The sequence below is a fragment of the Penicillium hordei genome (genome assembly GCF_028827395.1).
Source record: "Penicillium hordei strain IBT 12815 chromosome Unknown utg000001l_segment0_segment0, whole genome shotgun sequence".
Taxonomy (NCBI): domain Eukaryota; kingdom Fungi; phylum Ascomycota; class Eurotiomycetes; order Eurotiales; family Aspergillaceae; genus Penicillium; species Penicillium hordei.
The window spans coordinates 2,766,013-2,783,674 of record NW_026623142.1 but is presented as its reverse complement, the minus strand read 5'-3'; the positions used below and the strand labels follow the sequence as shown (position 1 = coordinate 2,783,674).

The following is a 17,662-nucleotide window of genomic DNA, read 5'->3' as shown; positions in this document are numbered from 1 at the left end:
TGGGCCATCTTTTCGATAGCTCCATACATAGGTAAGTGTAGTTATATATAGGTACATAGTTACCTCTGTATAGTTATTATATGATTGTACATAGATGTATGAATGTAGCTTTTAGAGTTGGCTTTGTGGCTATATGTTTAGGCTTTTAATGAACATAGATAGACAAAAGACTTAAGTTACCATATCGAAATTGACTAAGAGACCATAGATATATGCCAAGTCGTCTATAGAAGGCCAATTTTTTTTTTTAAAAAAAAATAATAGAGCCATGAAATAGAATCATAATGGGGAGATTACCACCACAATGTCCTTGGACGGGCGTTCAAGCACCCGCAGATACTCAAACGAGCCACATCACCGAACTAACTTACTCCGAACTTCACCCTTTCACAACTCCGTTCATTGCAGTCGCCCATTCCTCTCGCATTACGCGGGTTTAGTTCAATATATCTGACACTATATCGTTTTGGCTAGCCCACTCGGTCACTGGTTTCCCCTGACACCGAAGGTCCCACTTCACCCGCAGAGTTTCGGTCTAAACAGTCTCAACATCTCACCAACCCAGACAATTCAAACAACACCGGCATATAGATCGGAATACTTTGGTCATATCCGGCCATATCACTATCCATCCCTTTTTGATCCCTCACGCCAACCCGACCCGATCCCATGGCCTCAGCAGCCGGGGGCTTGACTCGCCGCAGAGGCGCCGGTCGAGTCGCTGGGGCAGACGAACAAGATGACAGCCGAGTGTCATCGCCAATCTCCCGAAATGGCTCTGCAATGGATAACCGTGGGCCGGAGACGTCGTTTACCAGTGCAGAGAATGGTCACAAGATCGCATTCGACCCCCGCGACATCAGCGAAAACGAGGAACGGGGCAAGCAACCCAAATTGACTCTGATGGAGGATATCTTGCTGCTGGGCCTGAAAGATAAGCAGGTGAGTCTTCATGGATATTATCTCATGGCCGATTTGTTCGATTCGTGGTTCCGATCGCTGACCTCGCGCCCGCGCCACAACAGGGCTATCTGTCATTCTGGAACGAAAACATCTCATATGCCCTGCGAGGGTGTATCGTCATTGAGCTCGCGCTCCGCGGCCGTATAAGCATGCAGAAAGATTCGTCGCGGCGACGTTTCCCCCTGGCCGACCGCATCATCGAAGTCATCGACGATACATTGACTGGGGAGGTCTTGCTGGACGAGACGCTGAAGATGATGAAATCAAGCGAGAAGATGAGCGTCAACTCATGGATTGATTTGCTGAGTGGTGAGATCAGCCCGCAACAAAAATTTGGCTTGCGACGTATTTACTGACCGGGACTGTTTGTAGGCGAAACCTGGAATTTGATGAAGATCGGATATCAATTGAAGCAAGTCCGGGAACGACTGGCCAAGGGTCTTGTGGATAAGGGTATTCTCCGGACCGAAAAGCGCAACTTCCTTCTCTTCGATATGGCGACGCATCCCGTGGCCGACGGCGGCGCGAAAGACGAGCTCCACCGACGGGTGCGCAACATCTGCAGCAACCGCACCGTGATCATCCCTCCTAGCCCATGGCTCCCCGAAGACGCCGAATACCGATACCTTCGCTCTATTACCATGGTTTGCGCCGCATACGCCGCCAATGTCCTCGAGAACGCTTTGGTCACCATGAGCCACGAGGCTCGCGAGAGAGCATTCGCGCAGGTGGATGAATTGCTGGCAGAGTATTCGCAGTGGCCGTTTGGCCGGAAGACCGGAGGTTCACAGGCGATTGGTGCCAACTTGGCTCAAGTAGTCAATGAGGAGATCAATCGGAACAAGGATAAAGAGCTTCAGATGGAGGTAAGCCGCAGCTCATACCTAGACACTTGACTCGTACTTCGTGCTAACCAATAAACAGATTGTTGCCGCATGCTTGAGCGTTTTTACCAGACTTGATTCTTTACTTTAACGGAGGTACCGCGTAATACACTTGTATTTTGTTCTTCACGACTTCTTTCTCGCCTTCTCTTTCGCTTGCCTTGCACCTCGGCCACAATGCTTCGGTTTCTTCTTCTGTTCATGTAGTTCGATCTTGTGGGATGGGGCAGAGCGTCGCTTTTTCTTTTCATATTGAATCCTCGGGTTAAAACTTATGCTTGTGTGGGATATCTCATTAACTCTGATTTACTTCACCCTTTGTTTTATTTCTCTTTTCTTGAACTCGACTTTTGGTGGTATTGTGCAAGGGGTCTCTGGGCCTAATCAAGTAAGTGGCCCGATATTTTAAAATTGATACACAACCCTACGTTGCTTCCCTCGGCATTGCTTCTTCCTGCGATGTCCTTGTGATATCTCTGTATTAAATCAATGCATCATCATGACAATCTAAGTATAGGCAACGTTATTAATCCTAACAACTACCATCCCACCACGTCGACTTCCCGCCGTCCCAGCAGCTCCAGAAGCCAAAAGATCCGCCGCACGCGCAATATCAACAATAGTATTCTCCCTCCCACGTACCAGACTCTCCTCCACCAACTCTGCAATCCGCTCCATAGCTGGCCCATCAGGATTAACAGGCACAAACCGACTCTTAATCCCCCGCTTCCTCTCGCCCAGCAAATCCTTCTCGGGAACAAGCGGAGACTGCTGCGCAACCTGGCCGTCTACAACAGTTAACACAGCCCCGTAGTCCTTAACAACACCAGCAGCATGAGCTGCCCGGAATACTTCGCCGCCGGCACAGTCGAGCACGATATCAACGGGCTGCCAGCGACGCGCGCGGAACACCTTCTCGACATTACACTCCTCCGGCGATGGGAGGTGCGGGATGATGACTATCTCGTCCACTTCCCAGTCCTTCTCGATGATGTCGGCTTCGACTTGCGTGCAGGTTACACAGATCCACGGCCGGACAGCCATGGGGAAGAGCGAATCAGCTCGCAGGATCTGCACCGCGATCCGGCCGATGTCATTGTCACGGGCGTTAGTGACGAGCACTCGGATCTTGGGCAGTTTTTGCTTCCCGTTGCCATTGGAATTCGTGCCACCAATTATACTTCCTAGCAGGCTGCCACGCCGTCCAGAGCTACCATTGCCGGTGACTAGGTCGACCAGGCTGGCGCGGCGCGAATTTCCATTTGTATCGGCACCGGTAGTAGGATCGACTGTGCTGGCAGCGCGAGTAGCTGGAGCGTCGGTATTGCCTTTGATCAGGGTTATCAAACTGTTGCGGCGGACAGTACTTTTGGGATTGGGATCGACTGTGCTGGCAGCGCGAGGAATGGTTTTCTTGCCACTGGGATTGCCGCTAACGAGACTGATTAGGCTCTCGCGACGCACATTTTTAGGATTAGGAGTGGAATTGACTGCTCTAGCAGCAGGAGGGATGTTGTCAATGTCATCACCATTGCCATTGATGGTGCCAGGGGCATTGCCATTGAGTGCAGAGCCGCGGCCATTCCACTGCCAAATCCAACGCCCGTTCTCAGCTCCGCTGCCAGTACCACTGGTAGTATCATTTAGCATGCCGCCGTTACCGGCAACTGTGCTTTTGCGGTGTCCGTAGCCATAATCCTTGCTACCTAGTACGGACTCACGGCGTTGACGCTGCCAGAGCCACCGTCCCACCCCATTCCCACCACTCCCAAACTCATCATCCACCTCACCCAGCCCGCCAGGCACATTGGGATCAAGCCCGGCATACCTGAAAAGCGCCTGCCAGGCCGTCAACGCCGGCAACGCAAGTGCCGCTGCCCCAGCTACAGTGATATTGTCTGGTTTCAGTGCTAGCTCACCCTCGGTCGCAACTGCATAGTCTGCCGCTCCGCCGTCACGAGTATAGCTCACCACGCCGAAAACTATATCTCCAATTTTGAATCTCGGGCCTTCTTCCCGCTCGTCGTCTTCGCGCGGCGTGCTGATGACTGTCCCGCAGAGACTGTGGAGTGGGATCTGCGGCGTGGTGTTTGGGGGGTTGAGGAGTGTGGCGAGACGGATCTCGTCATGGCAGAATGCGGCTGTGGTGATCTTCAGCAGGTATTGCTGAGCAGAGGGCTGCGGGGTTGGGAAGCCAGCGTCGAAGACGAGATTTGTTCCTTTCTGGCGGATGATGCTTGTGCTTGTGTCGGGCGAGAGGGCTTCGCTGATTTCTCCTTCCGGGATTCCGTCGGACATTTCGCTGTCTAATCCGTCTGGGGTGTAGTAGAGGGCTCGCATCGATAGTGGTATGAATGGTGAGTCGTTCAACGTGGATGAGGTGGGCTTTGCGGCATGTGAACTGGGCCTTATGGCTTCTGAAGTCCGTCCTGTCGCTTCTGAGGTGCGTTTGGGGGTCTCGGATGGCTGCTCCATGGCTTCTGGAGTGCGCGTTGAGGGCTCTGATGGATGCTTGGGGTCTCGTTCCACGATGGGTTGCGTCGGGGGTATGTCTGACTGCATAGTGTCATTGGGATCTTGATGCATCTTATTAGTCTAGAGAACTTTGAATCTTTCCAACGAGTTGCTTGTAAGGAAGTTAAGCCCTTGGAAGTAGGGTCTTCTTTTTTGCCATCACAGGTCTATACATCGGAGGCCATTTCCTAAGCTTGACGTACAGATGTGGGGCTTAGATCAACATCGCCACTTGACAATCCCGATCAATTCCATTGCAATGAGCAGAAATTCAATCTCATATTTCCATTTGACTTGATTTGACATGGAAATATAGCATATAGAGTTTATGGGTTCGCGAAAGATGGGTAATGCGGTTCAATATCAAAACAATGGCACTAGTGGGCGGATATAGAAGGTGAAATCAAAAGCCAAAGAACTAGTTTTATATCACATATCATGCTCAAATCTGTAATTGAGAGTTCAGATATATTGAAAGGTAAATGCAGTTTATTTGAAAATGTAGCCCCTACAGCTGACCTGGGCATCGCATTCCACTGGGGTGATATGGATCGTTGCTTGCCCTACACCTCCAAGGTACGGTGGACACTATAGTCTAGCGGGTTGATTGTTACGGTGTATTTCTTATTCCTCAATCCGCTTGTCTTGGTGTTTGCCTTCCGTCTGGACCCGAGCCGTTTTGATCGCCGGTCAATACAGGTGATGACTTTGTATTTCTCAGAGCCCTATCTTTGGACATCTTTGGCCTTGTCTCTTATCTTTCTGCTGGCATGGCAAAGTTGTTTTTGCGTGTCACTGAATATCACGATGGGAAAGGTGGAAGATGTTTGAAAGCATAGAGTTCAAAATAGCCAATCCAACTAGATATGTACAGATTATTACATCTACAAAGCCTGGTCCTCCATACCCAGCCCATCAACAAAATTATACAACTCCTCCGGGTCCTCAAAGACCGTCCAAATATGAGACGGAACATACTGAAACGCCTTCTCAAACCTCGCCGGTTCATTCTTCTCTTCCATATGCGCCACATCCTTAACCTTGCGAATAATGATAGCATGAATCCACTCGGGATATCGCCTATATATCTCCGCATAAGCCTCCGGATCCTTCTGCGTCGAATCCCCTATACAAAGCACCCGCCGACGCGGGAACCACCCCCGAATCTTCTCCATCCGATCAACCTTGTACTCCTGCGTCTTCTCAGTGAAGGACTTGATAAGCCCCGTGATATCCATCCACGAGTAATCACGTAACACCAACGTACCCGGGCAATAGTGTTCATCCAAGAAGTCATGCAGAAAAGGGTACAGATTATACGGCGACGCGGAGAGATAAAACCACGCCGGGAATAGCTCGGAATGAACATATTTATAAAGCTCCGGCATACCAGAAATAGGCTCAGGGATATCCGCAAATGTCGTGCGAATAACCCCCGTCGGCTCAAGCGTCATAGTATGCTTAATAGTGTCATCAATATCCGAGACAACCAGCCAGCCCTCAGGCGCAGCAAAAGTAGTGCTCATCGACACAGCCTCATCGCCGAAATTCTGAAGTCGCGGTCGCACAACAGCTCCATCGTAGACCTCGACTTCGCCCATATCGACCGTCTGGCTGACGATGCCGTTGCGGTCGGACGGGCCGAGTCCGTGCGACTGCGCCGGCCGAGATAGGGGCACCTGCAACGTGACCGTGCGCGCTGGTGAGACCTGGTTGAGGAAAGGCTGAACGCGCTCTGCAATGCGTCGGCGTGCTTCGTCGTGGCTGCCCACCTCGCCGTCCAGCCCGATGTGGTCGGCGATCGCGGCGACAAGGTTGCCAACGTCTTTCCGACCTTCTGTTTCGAAAATGCAAGCTACTACTTCGGCATGCCAGCACAGCTGGTTTTCGTCTGTCTCCTCATTTACCGGTTGATACGCTGTATTGTCTAGCAGCCACACGGTGTGCTCGCGTGGGTCTGCTGGGTGCGCGAGTGGGTTTTTAGGACCAAGAAAGGATGAGAAGAAATTTATCAAGGTGGAGCCGCGTTTTTCTTGTGCTGGTGTTGGAGATGTGGAAGTTGAGACCTCGTGAACCTTTTTCCTGGCATCAGCGACCGACAACTCGTCTGGTTTGTGGTGCGGCATGGTGTTGGCGCCGACTTTGCTTCCAGTCTCAAGGTTGAAGCGTTTTCTATGATAAAATCGTAGTAAAATTGATCCCGAGGAAAATCCTCGAAAAGCACATGTCAGGGCGCAAAGATGCAAAGAAATAAATGAAACTCATCAGGGGAGAGACGATCATATAGCTAGTCCCCTAGCCCCCGTTAGTTGACGATCTAGTGTTAGTGCCATCCGGTGCTCTTCAGCCAAGAGCCTCCATTCCCACCTGATCTTGTCTGCCTTTGAAGGCACTCTCGTATCGATGTCATATTTGAAGTGAAAACACAACATTTAGGTGGGTGACAGGGGCAGAACCAGATGAGTTGTCAGTTGGTCAGGTCAGGCGAACAGAGTAGCATTGCGGGGGAGTTTGGCTTGGCAGTAGGGCTGAGCTCCTGATGAACCTGATGAACTTCATGACTTGATGAACTGGTTCCTTTAACCGGGTGATCTGGAACATAGCCACCATGCGTTTCAGAAGATTTTGGAGGCTCTGAAGTTATGACGTATCTGTTCCTGTGAAAAATGATTTTTCTCTGCGGATTCTTTATGATTTCATACAGTATTTACCTCGTTTACTATTAGACGGAGGTTGATACTATAAATATTCTACTTGCCCTGGAGGAGAGCGTATAGATTTTTACTTAATACTGTTATGATGTATCAAGTCTATATTTAGTAACCACCCGGTTAACTTTGTATGAAATGTGCACTATCCAGGTTCACCAGATCATTCCTGCAACGGGTATCCGTATCCAACCAGCATAGCAGGCTCATCAATACTGTGATGCTGATAACTGAAAATAGGAAAATGTCAGTGCTAGGCTAGTGAAGTGGGATAAAGGAGAATTACCTGAGGACGCCAACAGCGCCAGGGTCGAGCATCAGAGAAAGAGGGAACTCCATAGGATATCCCAACCAGCGCTTGGTAAAGGCGCGAAGCAAATGTCCATGTGCCACCAGCAGAATATCAGAAGGATTCTCTCCATGCATGTTGTCCTTGTGCATCGCGCGAATCTCCTGAATGAGATTATCAAGACGGTCCGTCACCTCTTGCGCAGACCTGGATTGACCCGGTCAGATATACTTGATCGTAGGCGATTGGACCTAAATTCAAAAGAGATTTTTTTTTAAGAAAAAAAAAAGACTTACTCTCCATTCTCGCAGCCGTCTCTCCAGATATCCCACTCGCTCTCGGTATCCAGACCGTGCTCCTTTCTCAAGGCCCGGATTTGTTTAGTCAACAGACCCTCATACAAACCGTAGTCCCACTCGGCCAGTCTGTCGGTCTCAGAGACCCTCTGCGTATCCTTAAGCGTCTGCTTATCGGTATCAGAGAAAGCAATCTCAAAGGTCTGGATCGCCCGCCTGCGAGGACTGATATAGACATGGGCAAGCTTAGCCGGGTCAATCAATCTACCGGATCCGACAATCATCTTGCCAGATGCATTGACCTGGTTGACACCATCTTGGGTGAGCTCAAGCTCAGTGATTCCGGTGTACCGTCCGTTCTTGGACCATTCCGTCTGCCCTATAATCTGGTTAGACTACGGAAAGAAGATATTGCCGCTCTAGAACATACCGTGTCGGTAGAGGAAGACACGGGGCGTGCTGGAGTCTTTATCGGGCATATTTGCACTATTGTTCAATGGTAGTCCAAGGGTGGTTGTTGAAAGTGGGTTGCGGGATTGTGGGAAAAGTGGAAAGGATTTCCGTCCCCGGTGAGTTTTGAACCTCACCCGCCACGTGTGCTAACTCAACTTAGAAGTAGAAGAGTAGAATATTGACATTTTGTTCTACCTGCATGTGTATTTCTAAATAAAGGGGGTCGTGTAAGGGAGGTTTGCTAAATGGTGTACTTGATATCTAGGACCTGGGAAGCGATTTTGCCCCGCCATCGCGGGGTTAGTGCTTTTATAGTGCTTATATAGTACTTTATAAGTGAATGATGTCTTGAATAACACAGAACAATTCGATATTTGTATGCATTAGACCAGGATATATATTTAAAGCTTCGGCCCTTATAGCCTAGATAGTTCTTTATTTTTTTTCCAGCATCTATGCCACTAAACCCTAAGCTCTGAAATACTCATACTAATTCGATACGTAGAATGCTCGGTCTAGTGTCTCATCGACAATGCCCTTGTGTTGAACCATGCAGATATACCCCTTTTCTTTTGTCTAATCCCTGTCAAAATGTTCCTCGTCCCTCCCATTCAGAAACCAAATGCTGTATGCGGAATGATATCACAATAGCAATTGGCCAAGCTAAGATTAACTCGAGGTCTGTATTTTCCACCTCAATTCTCAACTGTTTTTTGTCTAGATGATATCCCAGACATAGAGATCATTATCTTGTTGATACCTTGCATGTCCGACTCAACCTTTTTTCTTTAAAAAGAAATTGAATTTATTTTAGCCCTTGCATACTCCCCAGTCCTGCGTTTCCTGGACGTCCCATGAAGTCTTTCTGTTATGTTTGCCCTGCAAGCCAAACACAAAGCCTAAGCAGCGTCCAAGATTAATACTTTAAACCGATAAATCAGATTGTGTTATCCACTTAAATTCAGCATAGAACGAGGCTTGAGCAGGTATGTGGCATATAAATCTATTTACAGAGCGAGGCTAATCCTAATATATACCAGCCAACGAGGTTCCTCCAACATTCCAACCATGCCTTCGACAACTCCACCTTTGCTGCCTACCCCAGCACCATCCCAAAATCGAAACGCCCTCAGATACGCTCCCCGCCGAAAGTACCGACCCAGTCGAGCTCCCACCCGTCCGGTCTATATGGATGCAAACCCGTTCATCTGTCACACTTCTTCACACTCGTTGACGCATTCTTGGCCCAAACATCATGCAGTCGATTGCCCGCGATGCCATCGGCACCATAGCGTCAGTTTTTGCAGGCAGCAACGGTTGTGAGAAGGAGTTGAGATTAGAGGTTTAATTTAGGGACCTAATATGATGTAAAATGGTTAGGCTGGCTCGCATCTAAATATCCCTTCCTGCAACCCTGCTTAACCATTTGACTTCCGAAGTGAGAGTGATGTGAATAATATTTAATGTGATTATTTGTCGAATGTACTTTTAATTTAATGGAAAAAGAGAGAATGAAAATTTCGTTGGTGAAATTTCAGAGGATCATTGACGAAGAACAAAAAGGCTCTGCTTGGCAACATAGTAACATACAGAGTGAAATGAGAGTGAAGTGAGCTCACACAAGGATAGTCTAGAACCTTTGACATGAGGGTGAGGTGAGCCGAGGGATGAAAGAGATCACAACCGGAGACAAGTAGCACTCACTTTAATGTACGATCCTCGAAGGGAGGACTCCATAGTTGCCTACGTTTAATTGAATCCATGTTGCTCAGTTTTATACTATACCAGTATCTAGTCGAGGCGATAAGATTGGAATCGACATGGTGGATGACTCTACCTAGGGTTCCCTTTGTGGTACGAGATTCGCATCTGACAAGTCTGATATTCTTCCTTAGAAACGATTGGGTTTGGGTATTTAATACTGCCACCTTTATTATCATTAAGCACATCTTTTGTGAGAACAATTAGCTCTTCTCTCCGATCCTAGTTCCAGAGGAATGTGAATTCTACACCATTCCCTTCCAAAAACTCAAGCAACGAAGCCACCTTTCCATCTTGTTCTTCAAGATCGCCAGCAAGCTTTCGTTTCTGCGCCTCGAGTTCGAAGATAATGCTCCTTTGTTCGTCAATCATGCCTTTCTGCCTACCGAGCTTCATTGCCTGCATTTTGAGCTGGCATGATTGTTCGTTGAATCGAGACAACAGTTCCGCGTATAGCTGTTCAAACTGCGGCTCATCTTCAAGATTGAACATCATCTCTGAATGCTTGTCGTCTGCTGTCCATTGCTCAATGAGTTCAACCAGATCCACTAGGGTATTGTGGCTTAGCTGGAAAAACTCCCCTTCGCCTGGTGTCATTTCGTTGATCAGTTCTTCCTGGTACTCGAGCTCCAAAAACATTGTGCTGGAAATGTTATCGAAGACTTCCTTCATCTTCGCGTCCCGCTTTTCCAGCGTAGAGACTATCCTAGTCTGTTCCTCGAGACTATGAACCAGCATTCCATTTTGGCGCTCGAGTTCAGCAATCTTCTTTGGTAGTTCCTCGGGGTCAAGAACAAACTTTCCTTTTTGGAACTCGAGGTCGGAAATTTTCTTTTCCTGTTCCTCGAGTTCGTATGTGATATTTGCCGTGTGTTGTTCAAACCGGCCCACGGCTTCTTTGTGCTTCTTCGTGAGATCGAGGATGATCTGCGCCTGTTTCGTCACCTCATGTCTCAGTTGTGCATTTTGTTCTTGAGAGTCCTTAGGCGTAAGCGTGTCATCATGCTTGTCGTCACGCTGTGGCGGCATGGAGTTATATGTTGGTCCAAGATTGTTAATCATGCACTGCGGGTTAACCAAAGATACTCTCCATTCGGGCTCTCGGAGGAGCAAGCGGTTGGTGTTTTGATTCTGCTGCTCGAGGTCGGGTGCCTTTGTGCCTTGCACTTTAAGCCCAAGGATGGCCATCACGTCCATTCTGTTGATATGGGCTGACCTACCGCCGGCGTTCGGTGTTTGATAAACAGATGTGACTCTAGTGAGAATTCTTTCTTATTGTATGGGTTTGAGTGGGTTGACAAGTGATTGGAGTTCACAAGGGATGGGTGTTTGGGAGGTATTCTTGTGAGTGATCGTTGAGTTACGCGTATTTGTAAGGTGGATGATTCCTGTGAGTTGACTTGAGGGAACGTAGGGACTTATATTGGCGCTTGCCTTGGTCTCGCTCCGATTCCACATTCGGAGGGCATGACTATGCCCTTTGGAATCACAACTATAGTTTTAGAAGCTAAGCTAACCTTGGAAAAGAAATAGTGAATTTGATGTGTGCCATCCCTGGATGGTACCTGGTACTTTTCCCCTTTTGGTGCATATAGAGATCTGGACCCTCGCCGAGTATAAAATAAGCCAGATATCGTTAATGAGTCATAACACATAGATATTCGCAGCTCAATAACCAAGGAGCGGATATAGGTGCAGAGGTAGAACGGTCTAGTAAAAGGAAACTTGGTGATCCCAAAAATTGACCGAGGCACACTTTCAGAAGAATGATCCCAGCCCAATGACGAGATCATGAGTGGCAATACTGGGTATCAGAATGCTAGACTCAAATTGAATGGCCCAAGTGCACTTGCTAGGGTAGTGGTCACAACAAAGCTGCCTGTGGGCGTTGCAAGAAGAAAGGAACACCCCAGATACTCCAGAAAATGGTAGTAGCCAACCAAGGTCCGTTGAATGTGAGTTATTGATGTTCAGTAGGCCTTACGTTCACCATTTCTTCGGGGCAGAAATCTCTGCCCGAGAGAACGAGGCAGAGACAGACTCATTTCCTTTCCGCCGCTGAATCGCATTGATTCCCGTGCGGTCAGTGACCGTCGTCGCATTGATGATATTGTCGAATGCCTCGTCCTCGCTTCCTCCTGAGCCGGACTCAGCATCTGAGTCGACATACAGCTGCTCCGGCCGAGAAATTTTCTCTGGCTGCTGCTTTTCTTCTTCTTCTGGATTCTGGAACGATTTAGAATTGAGAATCTTGCGGCGAATTTCGGCCATTTGCTCTTCATCTTCGGAGTCATCAGAAATCGCGAATGGGTCCTTGTCCTCATCTTCCTCTTCCTCGCTGCCCTCATCTTCATCATCTTCATCCCCGCTTTCGTCGTCCCCGTCGTCTGAAGTTCGTGCGGGCAAACGATTGGTGTTTCCTTTGGTCCAGATATCATCACCTCCATCAATGCGATTGTCTTCGTATTCGCGTTCGATCTTGGCTAGCCATTCCTCTTCCGTTCTCTTTACATCCTCTTCTGTTTCGCAGGCGGCGTAGCGCGCCAGAAGTTCTTTGTTAATTTCCAAGAAAGACGGCCCATAGCTGAAATGCCTGAGGAGATCTTCCGCCCATTCCAAGCGACGGCAGATGGCGAAACAAGCGGCGAGCGCTTCGACGCAGTTCAGGCGCCATGGTTTGCCGTAGTTAACCGTGTTGGCGGCGATAAGGTAGGGAACTATATACCAACATAGTTAGCATCCCATGAATCCAGTTCACCGTCGCCCAATTCTTATCACATACGAAGTCGTTCACATTTCCCGCCGATCCGCGACCAGGGCACTTCCTTGACTCGCACCCAAGAGCATTCCACCACGGCAGCACCGTACTGTTCCATGATATCTTTGTCTGCGGGAGAAATGATTCGCTTGGCATTTGGGCTGGTCAATCGTCAGTATACAACTTAATAAAACCCCAAAAATTGTGCGTCGAAACATACGAGACGATCACGCCGGAGTGCCGCTGGCCAATGTGAAGCTCCCGCATCAGACCGAGCTTCATCAGTCGCTTTCCTGAGCATCGCTTGGGGTCGCAGTGTCCCATATCCCAACAGGCAGCCTTGTAAGGAGGCCTCGAGGAGATCGCGCCCTCGCCTTCATCACCGCGGGGCACTCGGGGGCGGGGGCTGTTGTTGAATTTCTTGCCTCCTCGCGCAAAGTTGTCTTTTTTGTGGCGGACCATGGTGAATGGTGAGATAAAGAATTTAAAGACAATATTCAAGAATATCCTACTCAGAGTATCTTGAAGTATTCTGTAGTGGTAAACGTAGTGATTGAGAAAAAAAAAACGAGCCCAGCCCAAGCACAAGCGCCACACGTGCAGGCTAAACGGGTTCTCCGCCCGCATCCCCGTCCGCGACTGTACACATCTCCTCTGGGTCCTTGTGCTTTCCAGTACGTCCCTCTTTATCCGACTAATACCCTTTTCTCTATTGTCTTTTGTCCACCGTCATTCTGGAGGCTGCATCTGCACGAATGGCGGCTAGAGACCGCTTCGGTGTCTACGCCGAGCCAGGCGCTTCGCCGTTGCAGCGGGCAATTCGTGAGTCTAGTGTTGGAATGAATGTAACACAGATGATTTATACTGATGCTTAATTATCCATAGGAAATGCCTGCGACCCTCAAAACTACGAGCCGAACCTGGCCCTGAACCTCGAAGTTGTGGATCTAATCAACTCTAAGAAAGGCAATGCGTGAGTGAGAACACTCACGTTGTATGGCGCGCACTCACGAATTCATTTCTTAGACCACGAGAAGCTGCATTCGATATCGTTCATCTTATCAATTCCCGAAACCAGAATGTCGCATTGTTGGCGTTGGCGGTACGTGGGGAGCTCAAATGACAGCTGGCGCGGGGGAGACTGACAACCGCGGTTTCTAGCTACTCGATATTGCCGTCAAGAACTGTGGATATCCATTCCATCTACAGATTGGCACAAAGGAATTCTTGAATGAATTGGTCCGCAGGTTCCCCGAGCGGCCACCTATACGGCCCTCCAGGGTCCAGCACCGTATTTTGGAGTCGATCGAGGAGTGGCGCCAGACTATCTGCCAGACATCACGCTATAAGGATGACCTAGGCTTTATCCGGGACATGCACCGTCTGTTGCTTTATAAGGGGTACATGTTCCCGGAGGTCCGCCGAGAAGATGCTGCGGTCTTGAACCCAAGTGATGTATGTGGACCCCACATAGTATTGTTTTCGGAGTCAAACTAACGATAGCTAGAATCTCCGCTCCGCGGATGAGATGGAAGAGGAAGAGAAGGAAGCACAGTCTGCTAAACTTCAGGAGTTGATTCGGAGAGGCACTCCCTCCGATCTACAGGAAGCGAACCGGCTCATGAAGGTCATGGCAGGATTCGACAATCGGCATAAAACCGACTATCGAGCAAAGGCCGCGGAGGAGGTTGTTAAGGTGCAACAAAAAGCCAAGATTCTGGAAGAGATGCTACAGAATCAACAGCCCGGGGAAGCTCTTCCCGAAGGCGACGTTTTCGAGGTAGGTGATAATACGTCACACGTGTTTTTTGCTAGTTGATTGGTCTCTGATGTTCTTACTAGGAACTTGCGAGTGCTCTGCAAAGCGCTCACCCCAAAATCCAGAAAATGTGCGAGGAAGAATCGGATGATCCCGAGGCCGTCCATAAGCTATTGGAGATAAACGATAGCATACATCGCACAATCGAGCGGTATAAGCTAGTCAAAAAGGGTGATCTGGCTGCTGCATCTCAGATCCCCAAGGGTACACTGGGCACCACGACCGGAGTGTCAACAAATGCAAACAACGAGCTCTCTCTTATCGATTTCGACCCGGAGCCTGAACCCAGTTTCAACGGCAACGAGGCGGTGCCATCCCAGGGTGGTAACTCCTTGGAGAATGACCTGCTCGGCCTTTCATTAGGTGAACAAGGTCCCTCTCCCGGAGGTGGTATCTCTCTCGGATCTTCTAGTAAGTACCATATTTCCCAAAGAAGCACCCTGCTGACCAATATCAAAGTGAATTTCCCGTCCACGTCAGCAAGCTCCACGCCGCCTGTTCCACCACAATCTCAGCAGCAGGCGCCAACAGCCTTCAAACCCAATTATGATATCCTTGCTTCTATGAACAGTTCGCGACCTGTCTCTCAATCCCCCACACCCGTCATGGGGGTCTCGCCCCAAGTTCAGTCCACAGCGACTCCGCCACCACCGGCTGACCCATTTGCATCGCTCGTCTCTGCCAGCCCACGGGCAACATCTAGTCCCTTCCAGCCACCGGCGCAAAGCCAAGCTGCCCCCGCTTCGTCATCATTGCTTGACCTAGTCGGAGACACGGGTCCCTCCCCGCAACCGGCGCGGCAGGCCGCTCCAGTGGAAGATGATGAGTGGGATTTCGCATCCGCATTGCCAGCGAGCAACGCACTTCCATCGACCAACAAGATCCAAGTCCTCAACTCTCAGCTCTGTGTTGACTTTGCTGCGCGCCGGGTGCCGAACCAGCCACGCCAGATTCACGTTGTAGCCATCTTCTCAAACACAACCAGTCAACGTATTGGAGATCTCCATTTCCAAGTTGCTGTGGAGAAGGTAAGCCATTTGCTACTATTAACGTAGTCCACTTTCAAGATGAGTTTGCTGACAATTAATTAGTCTTACACGTTACAGCTTCGGCCGCAATCGGGCCGAGACATTGCACCCCAGCAGCAAAATGGGGTCCAACAGGAGATGCTCATCGACGGAATTGATGTTGGAAAGGGCAACTCGGTGAAAATTCGGTTCAAGGTGTCTTACAAGCTTGGCGGCGAGACACGCGAGGAACAGGGGATGGTGCCACCGCTTGGAATCGCCTAAGCACGCCGACCCCAGAACTTTATTTTGCTGTTTTCGTTTGCGTCCGAGATCCCCCCGGATCTGTCCGATGGGAGTTTGGCTCGGACCCGGACAATCTAGCATCCACTCCCGTTAAATCGTGATCTTATGTATTGATGCTCCAACCCAGGCATCATCGGCGGATTTGGCTCTTCTCTACCCTTGATTGATGTCCTTTTTGTTTGGCTTTGCACTCATTGAGAACTTAGCGTCTTTTACCTATTCATGCTGTTTATAAACAATATTTCATTTGCAATGGGTTTCCTCTCGTTGCAAGGAGACGGTGTGCGTGTGTGGATTGACTGGTTGATTCGCAATGATATGCAGATATGAAAGTAGTTGGGAGCAAATCAGTCACCCAATCCCCGTCCTCTCTCCATGCGAAAGAGAGAGGGGCCGATTCCCTTGCCATACTCCATCCTATAGTACTAAGCTCCTAGAGTGACTGTGCCGCCCGCCCTACCTAACCGAGTTACCGGCGTCCACACCAGGCACGAGGAACCAGCTATAGCGCTATAACCCACGTACTTCCAGGCACGCTCGTGGAATGTATCCCGAACAAGAAAGTAAGAAAGTAAGAAAATAAGAAAATAAGAAAACAAAAATCAAATCAAATCCGCGGAAGTTTCCCCTTGCATGGCCCACGCAGGTCCACGGCCACTGTGATATTTAGGCACACATCCCCTTCCAAGTATGTATGCCTGCAGATCCCGGCGTGCGTTCCCATAATCGTCCTGGCGGATGTATGCGACATGAACTGTAGTTTGGGTGTATATTGTGGCTGTGAGTGTGGAGTTCCTATGGAGCACTTGTTCGATCCCCGATTGTTCTCCGAGATCGACTTATCTCGATACCCTCCTGGTGGAATCCGGGGATTGGTTGTGTAACCCCTAGGATTAATGTTGATACCCAATGTTAATTTCCATGTCTATGCTTTCTAACAGATTGCACATACATGGACACCTGTACTCCGTACTTCGTCGGACATCCATGTGGGTGATCAGATGAATGTCGGCGATCAGCGGGGCTGATCACCCACATCGCCGAGTCCCCACTACTATGTACATTGTAGCTAATCGCTAACGATAAGACTTCAATTGGGAATGTCAATGTGCCAATTGTATTAGGACAAAATAAGACATGGGTAGTTTATGTAAAATAATGTGAAGAAAATATGATATCGGATTGTTTACACTGTGGCGACTTCAGGGTCAAATAGCCGAGTCTCGGCCGGATGGGATGAGGTAACCCGGCTTCAGACCCGTTGAAGGGTGTCCCCGGTGGCAAATCTCCGTGTCTTATGGGCTCTCAATATGGCGTCGGTTTTCCATGGGAGATGAGGCTGGATCAGGCAGGTATTTATCCAGGCCAAGAGAAGAAAGGATTTAGGACAGATTGGTGTGTCTGGGAGGCCAATTGAGCCCATTCTTGTATCGTGTAGTATGCGGTATCAGCCAGTGATGGATTACAATGGTGGTCAATTGCTGTAATTCTGCATATTATGTACAAAATGTCTAGGTATTCGCGCGGCTTCTGCTGTTTATCCCTCGGTTCGTACACACGATGCAATGTGCTATATGATCATACGCCTTGTAACAATTAACCCTAAGCACAGGCGTAATTTCCAAAGCTGTACCATACTGCGACAGATATATGCATGCATATATCTTTCAAGCGTATGTATATATCTAAGCTGACCACATTGGCAGCTATTAGTAGAGTTGGATACTGGTGCTACACCAAGCTCATTATAACTGCCAGTACGATGTAGTCTACGACATGAAATTCCAAGAAAACTTGCCGAGGTAGACTAGAGCCTGCCCAGCCCTGCAGGCGGAGGGGTCCGCCCCGACACGCCAAGGGAATCACCTAATTAGGAAGGCAGAGATTCCCATCCGTTTATATCG

The 17,662-nt window shown here is 49.1% G+C and overlaps 7 protein-coding genes across 7 annotated transcripts; 2 read left to right on the top strand and 5 right to left on the bottom strand.

Moving 5' to 3' along the window:
- Window positions 1-669: 669 nt before the first annotated feature.
- On the top strand, window positions 670-1,938 carry N7537_001042 (GOLPH3/VPS74 family protein; the record flags this gene model as incomplete). Its single annotated transcript, XM_056892100.1, has 4 exons — window positions 670-942; window positions 1,026-1,272; window positions 1,336-1,829; window positions 1,888-1,938. The coding sequence occupies 4 exons, from the start codon at window positions 670-672 to the stop codon at window positions 1,936-1,938; spliced, it is 1,065 nt and encodes a 354-aa protein (XP_056757095.1).
- A 416-nt stretch (window positions 1,939-2,354) lies between these two features.
- N7537_001041 (uncharacterized protein) lies at window positions 2,355-4,433 on the bottom strand (the record flags this gene model as incomplete). The annotated part of the gene is made up of 1 exon (XM_056892099.1): window positions 2,355-4,433. The coding sequence occupies one exon, from the start codon at window positions 4,431-4,433 to the stop codon at window positions 2,355-2,357; it is 2,079 nt and encodes a 692-aa protein (XP_056757094.1).
- An 812-nt stretch (window positions 4,434-5,245) lies between these two features.
- On the bottom strand, window positions 5,246-6,487 carry N7537_001040 (phosphatidate phosphatase App1 family protein; the record flags this gene model as incomplete). The annotated part of the gene is made up of 1 exon (XM_056892098.1): window positions 5,246-6,487. The coding sequence occupies one exon, from the start codon at window positions 6,485-6,487 to the stop codon at window positions 5,246-5,248; it is 1,242 nt and encodes a 413-aa protein (XP_056757093.1).
- Window positions 6,488-7,232: 745 nt separating this feature from the next.
- On the bottom strand, window positions 7,233-8,133 carry N7537_001039 (Histidine phosphatase superfamily clade-1; the record flags this gene model as incomplete). The annotated part of the gene is made up of 4 exons (XM_056892097.1): window positions 7,233-7,299; window positions 7,356-7,565; window positions 7,655-8,033; window positions 8,085-8,133. 4 exons carry the CDS (start codon window positions 8,131-8,133, stop codon window positions 7,233-7,235), a joined length of 705 nt encoding a protein of 234 aa, XP_056757092.1.
- Window positions 8,134-10,090: 1,957 nt separating this feature from the next.
- On the bottom strand, window positions 10,091-11,065 carry N7537_001038 (uncharacterized protein; the record flags this gene model as incomplete). The annotated part of the gene is made up of 1 exon (XM_056892096.1): window positions 10,091-11,065. The coding sequence occupies one exon, from the start codon at window positions 11,063-11,065 to the stop codon at window positions 10,091-10,093; it is 975 nt and encodes a 324-aa protein (XP_056757091.1).
- Window positions 11,066-11,854: 789 nt separating this feature from the next.
- On the bottom strand, window positions 11,855-13,088 carry N7537_001037 (ribosome biogenesis TSR3 family protein; the record flags this gene model as incomplete). The annotated part of the gene is made up of 3 exons (XM_056892095.1): window positions 11,855-12,585; window positions 12,651-12,787; window positions 12,847-13,088. 3 exons carry the CDS (start codon window positions 13,086-13,088, stop codon window positions 11,855-11,857), a joined length of 1,110 nt encoding a protein of 369 aa, XP_056757090.1.
- A 293-nt stretch (window positions 13,089-13,381) lies between these two features.
- N7537_001036 (VHS domain protein) lies at window positions 13,382-15,737 on the top strand (the record flags this gene model as incomplete). The annotated part of the gene is made up of 8 exons (XM_056892094.1): window positions 13,382-13,448; window positions 13,512-13,599; window positions 13,653-13,728; window positions 13,788-14,081; window positions 14,134-14,406; window positions 14,469-14,856; window positions 14,905-15,473; window positions 15,537-15,737. 8 exons carry the CDS (start codon window positions 13,382-13,384, stop codon window positions 15,735-15,737), a joined length of 1,956 nt encoding a protein of 651 aa, XP_056757089.1.
- Between the last annotated feature and the right edge of the window lie 1,925 nt (window positions 15,738-17,662).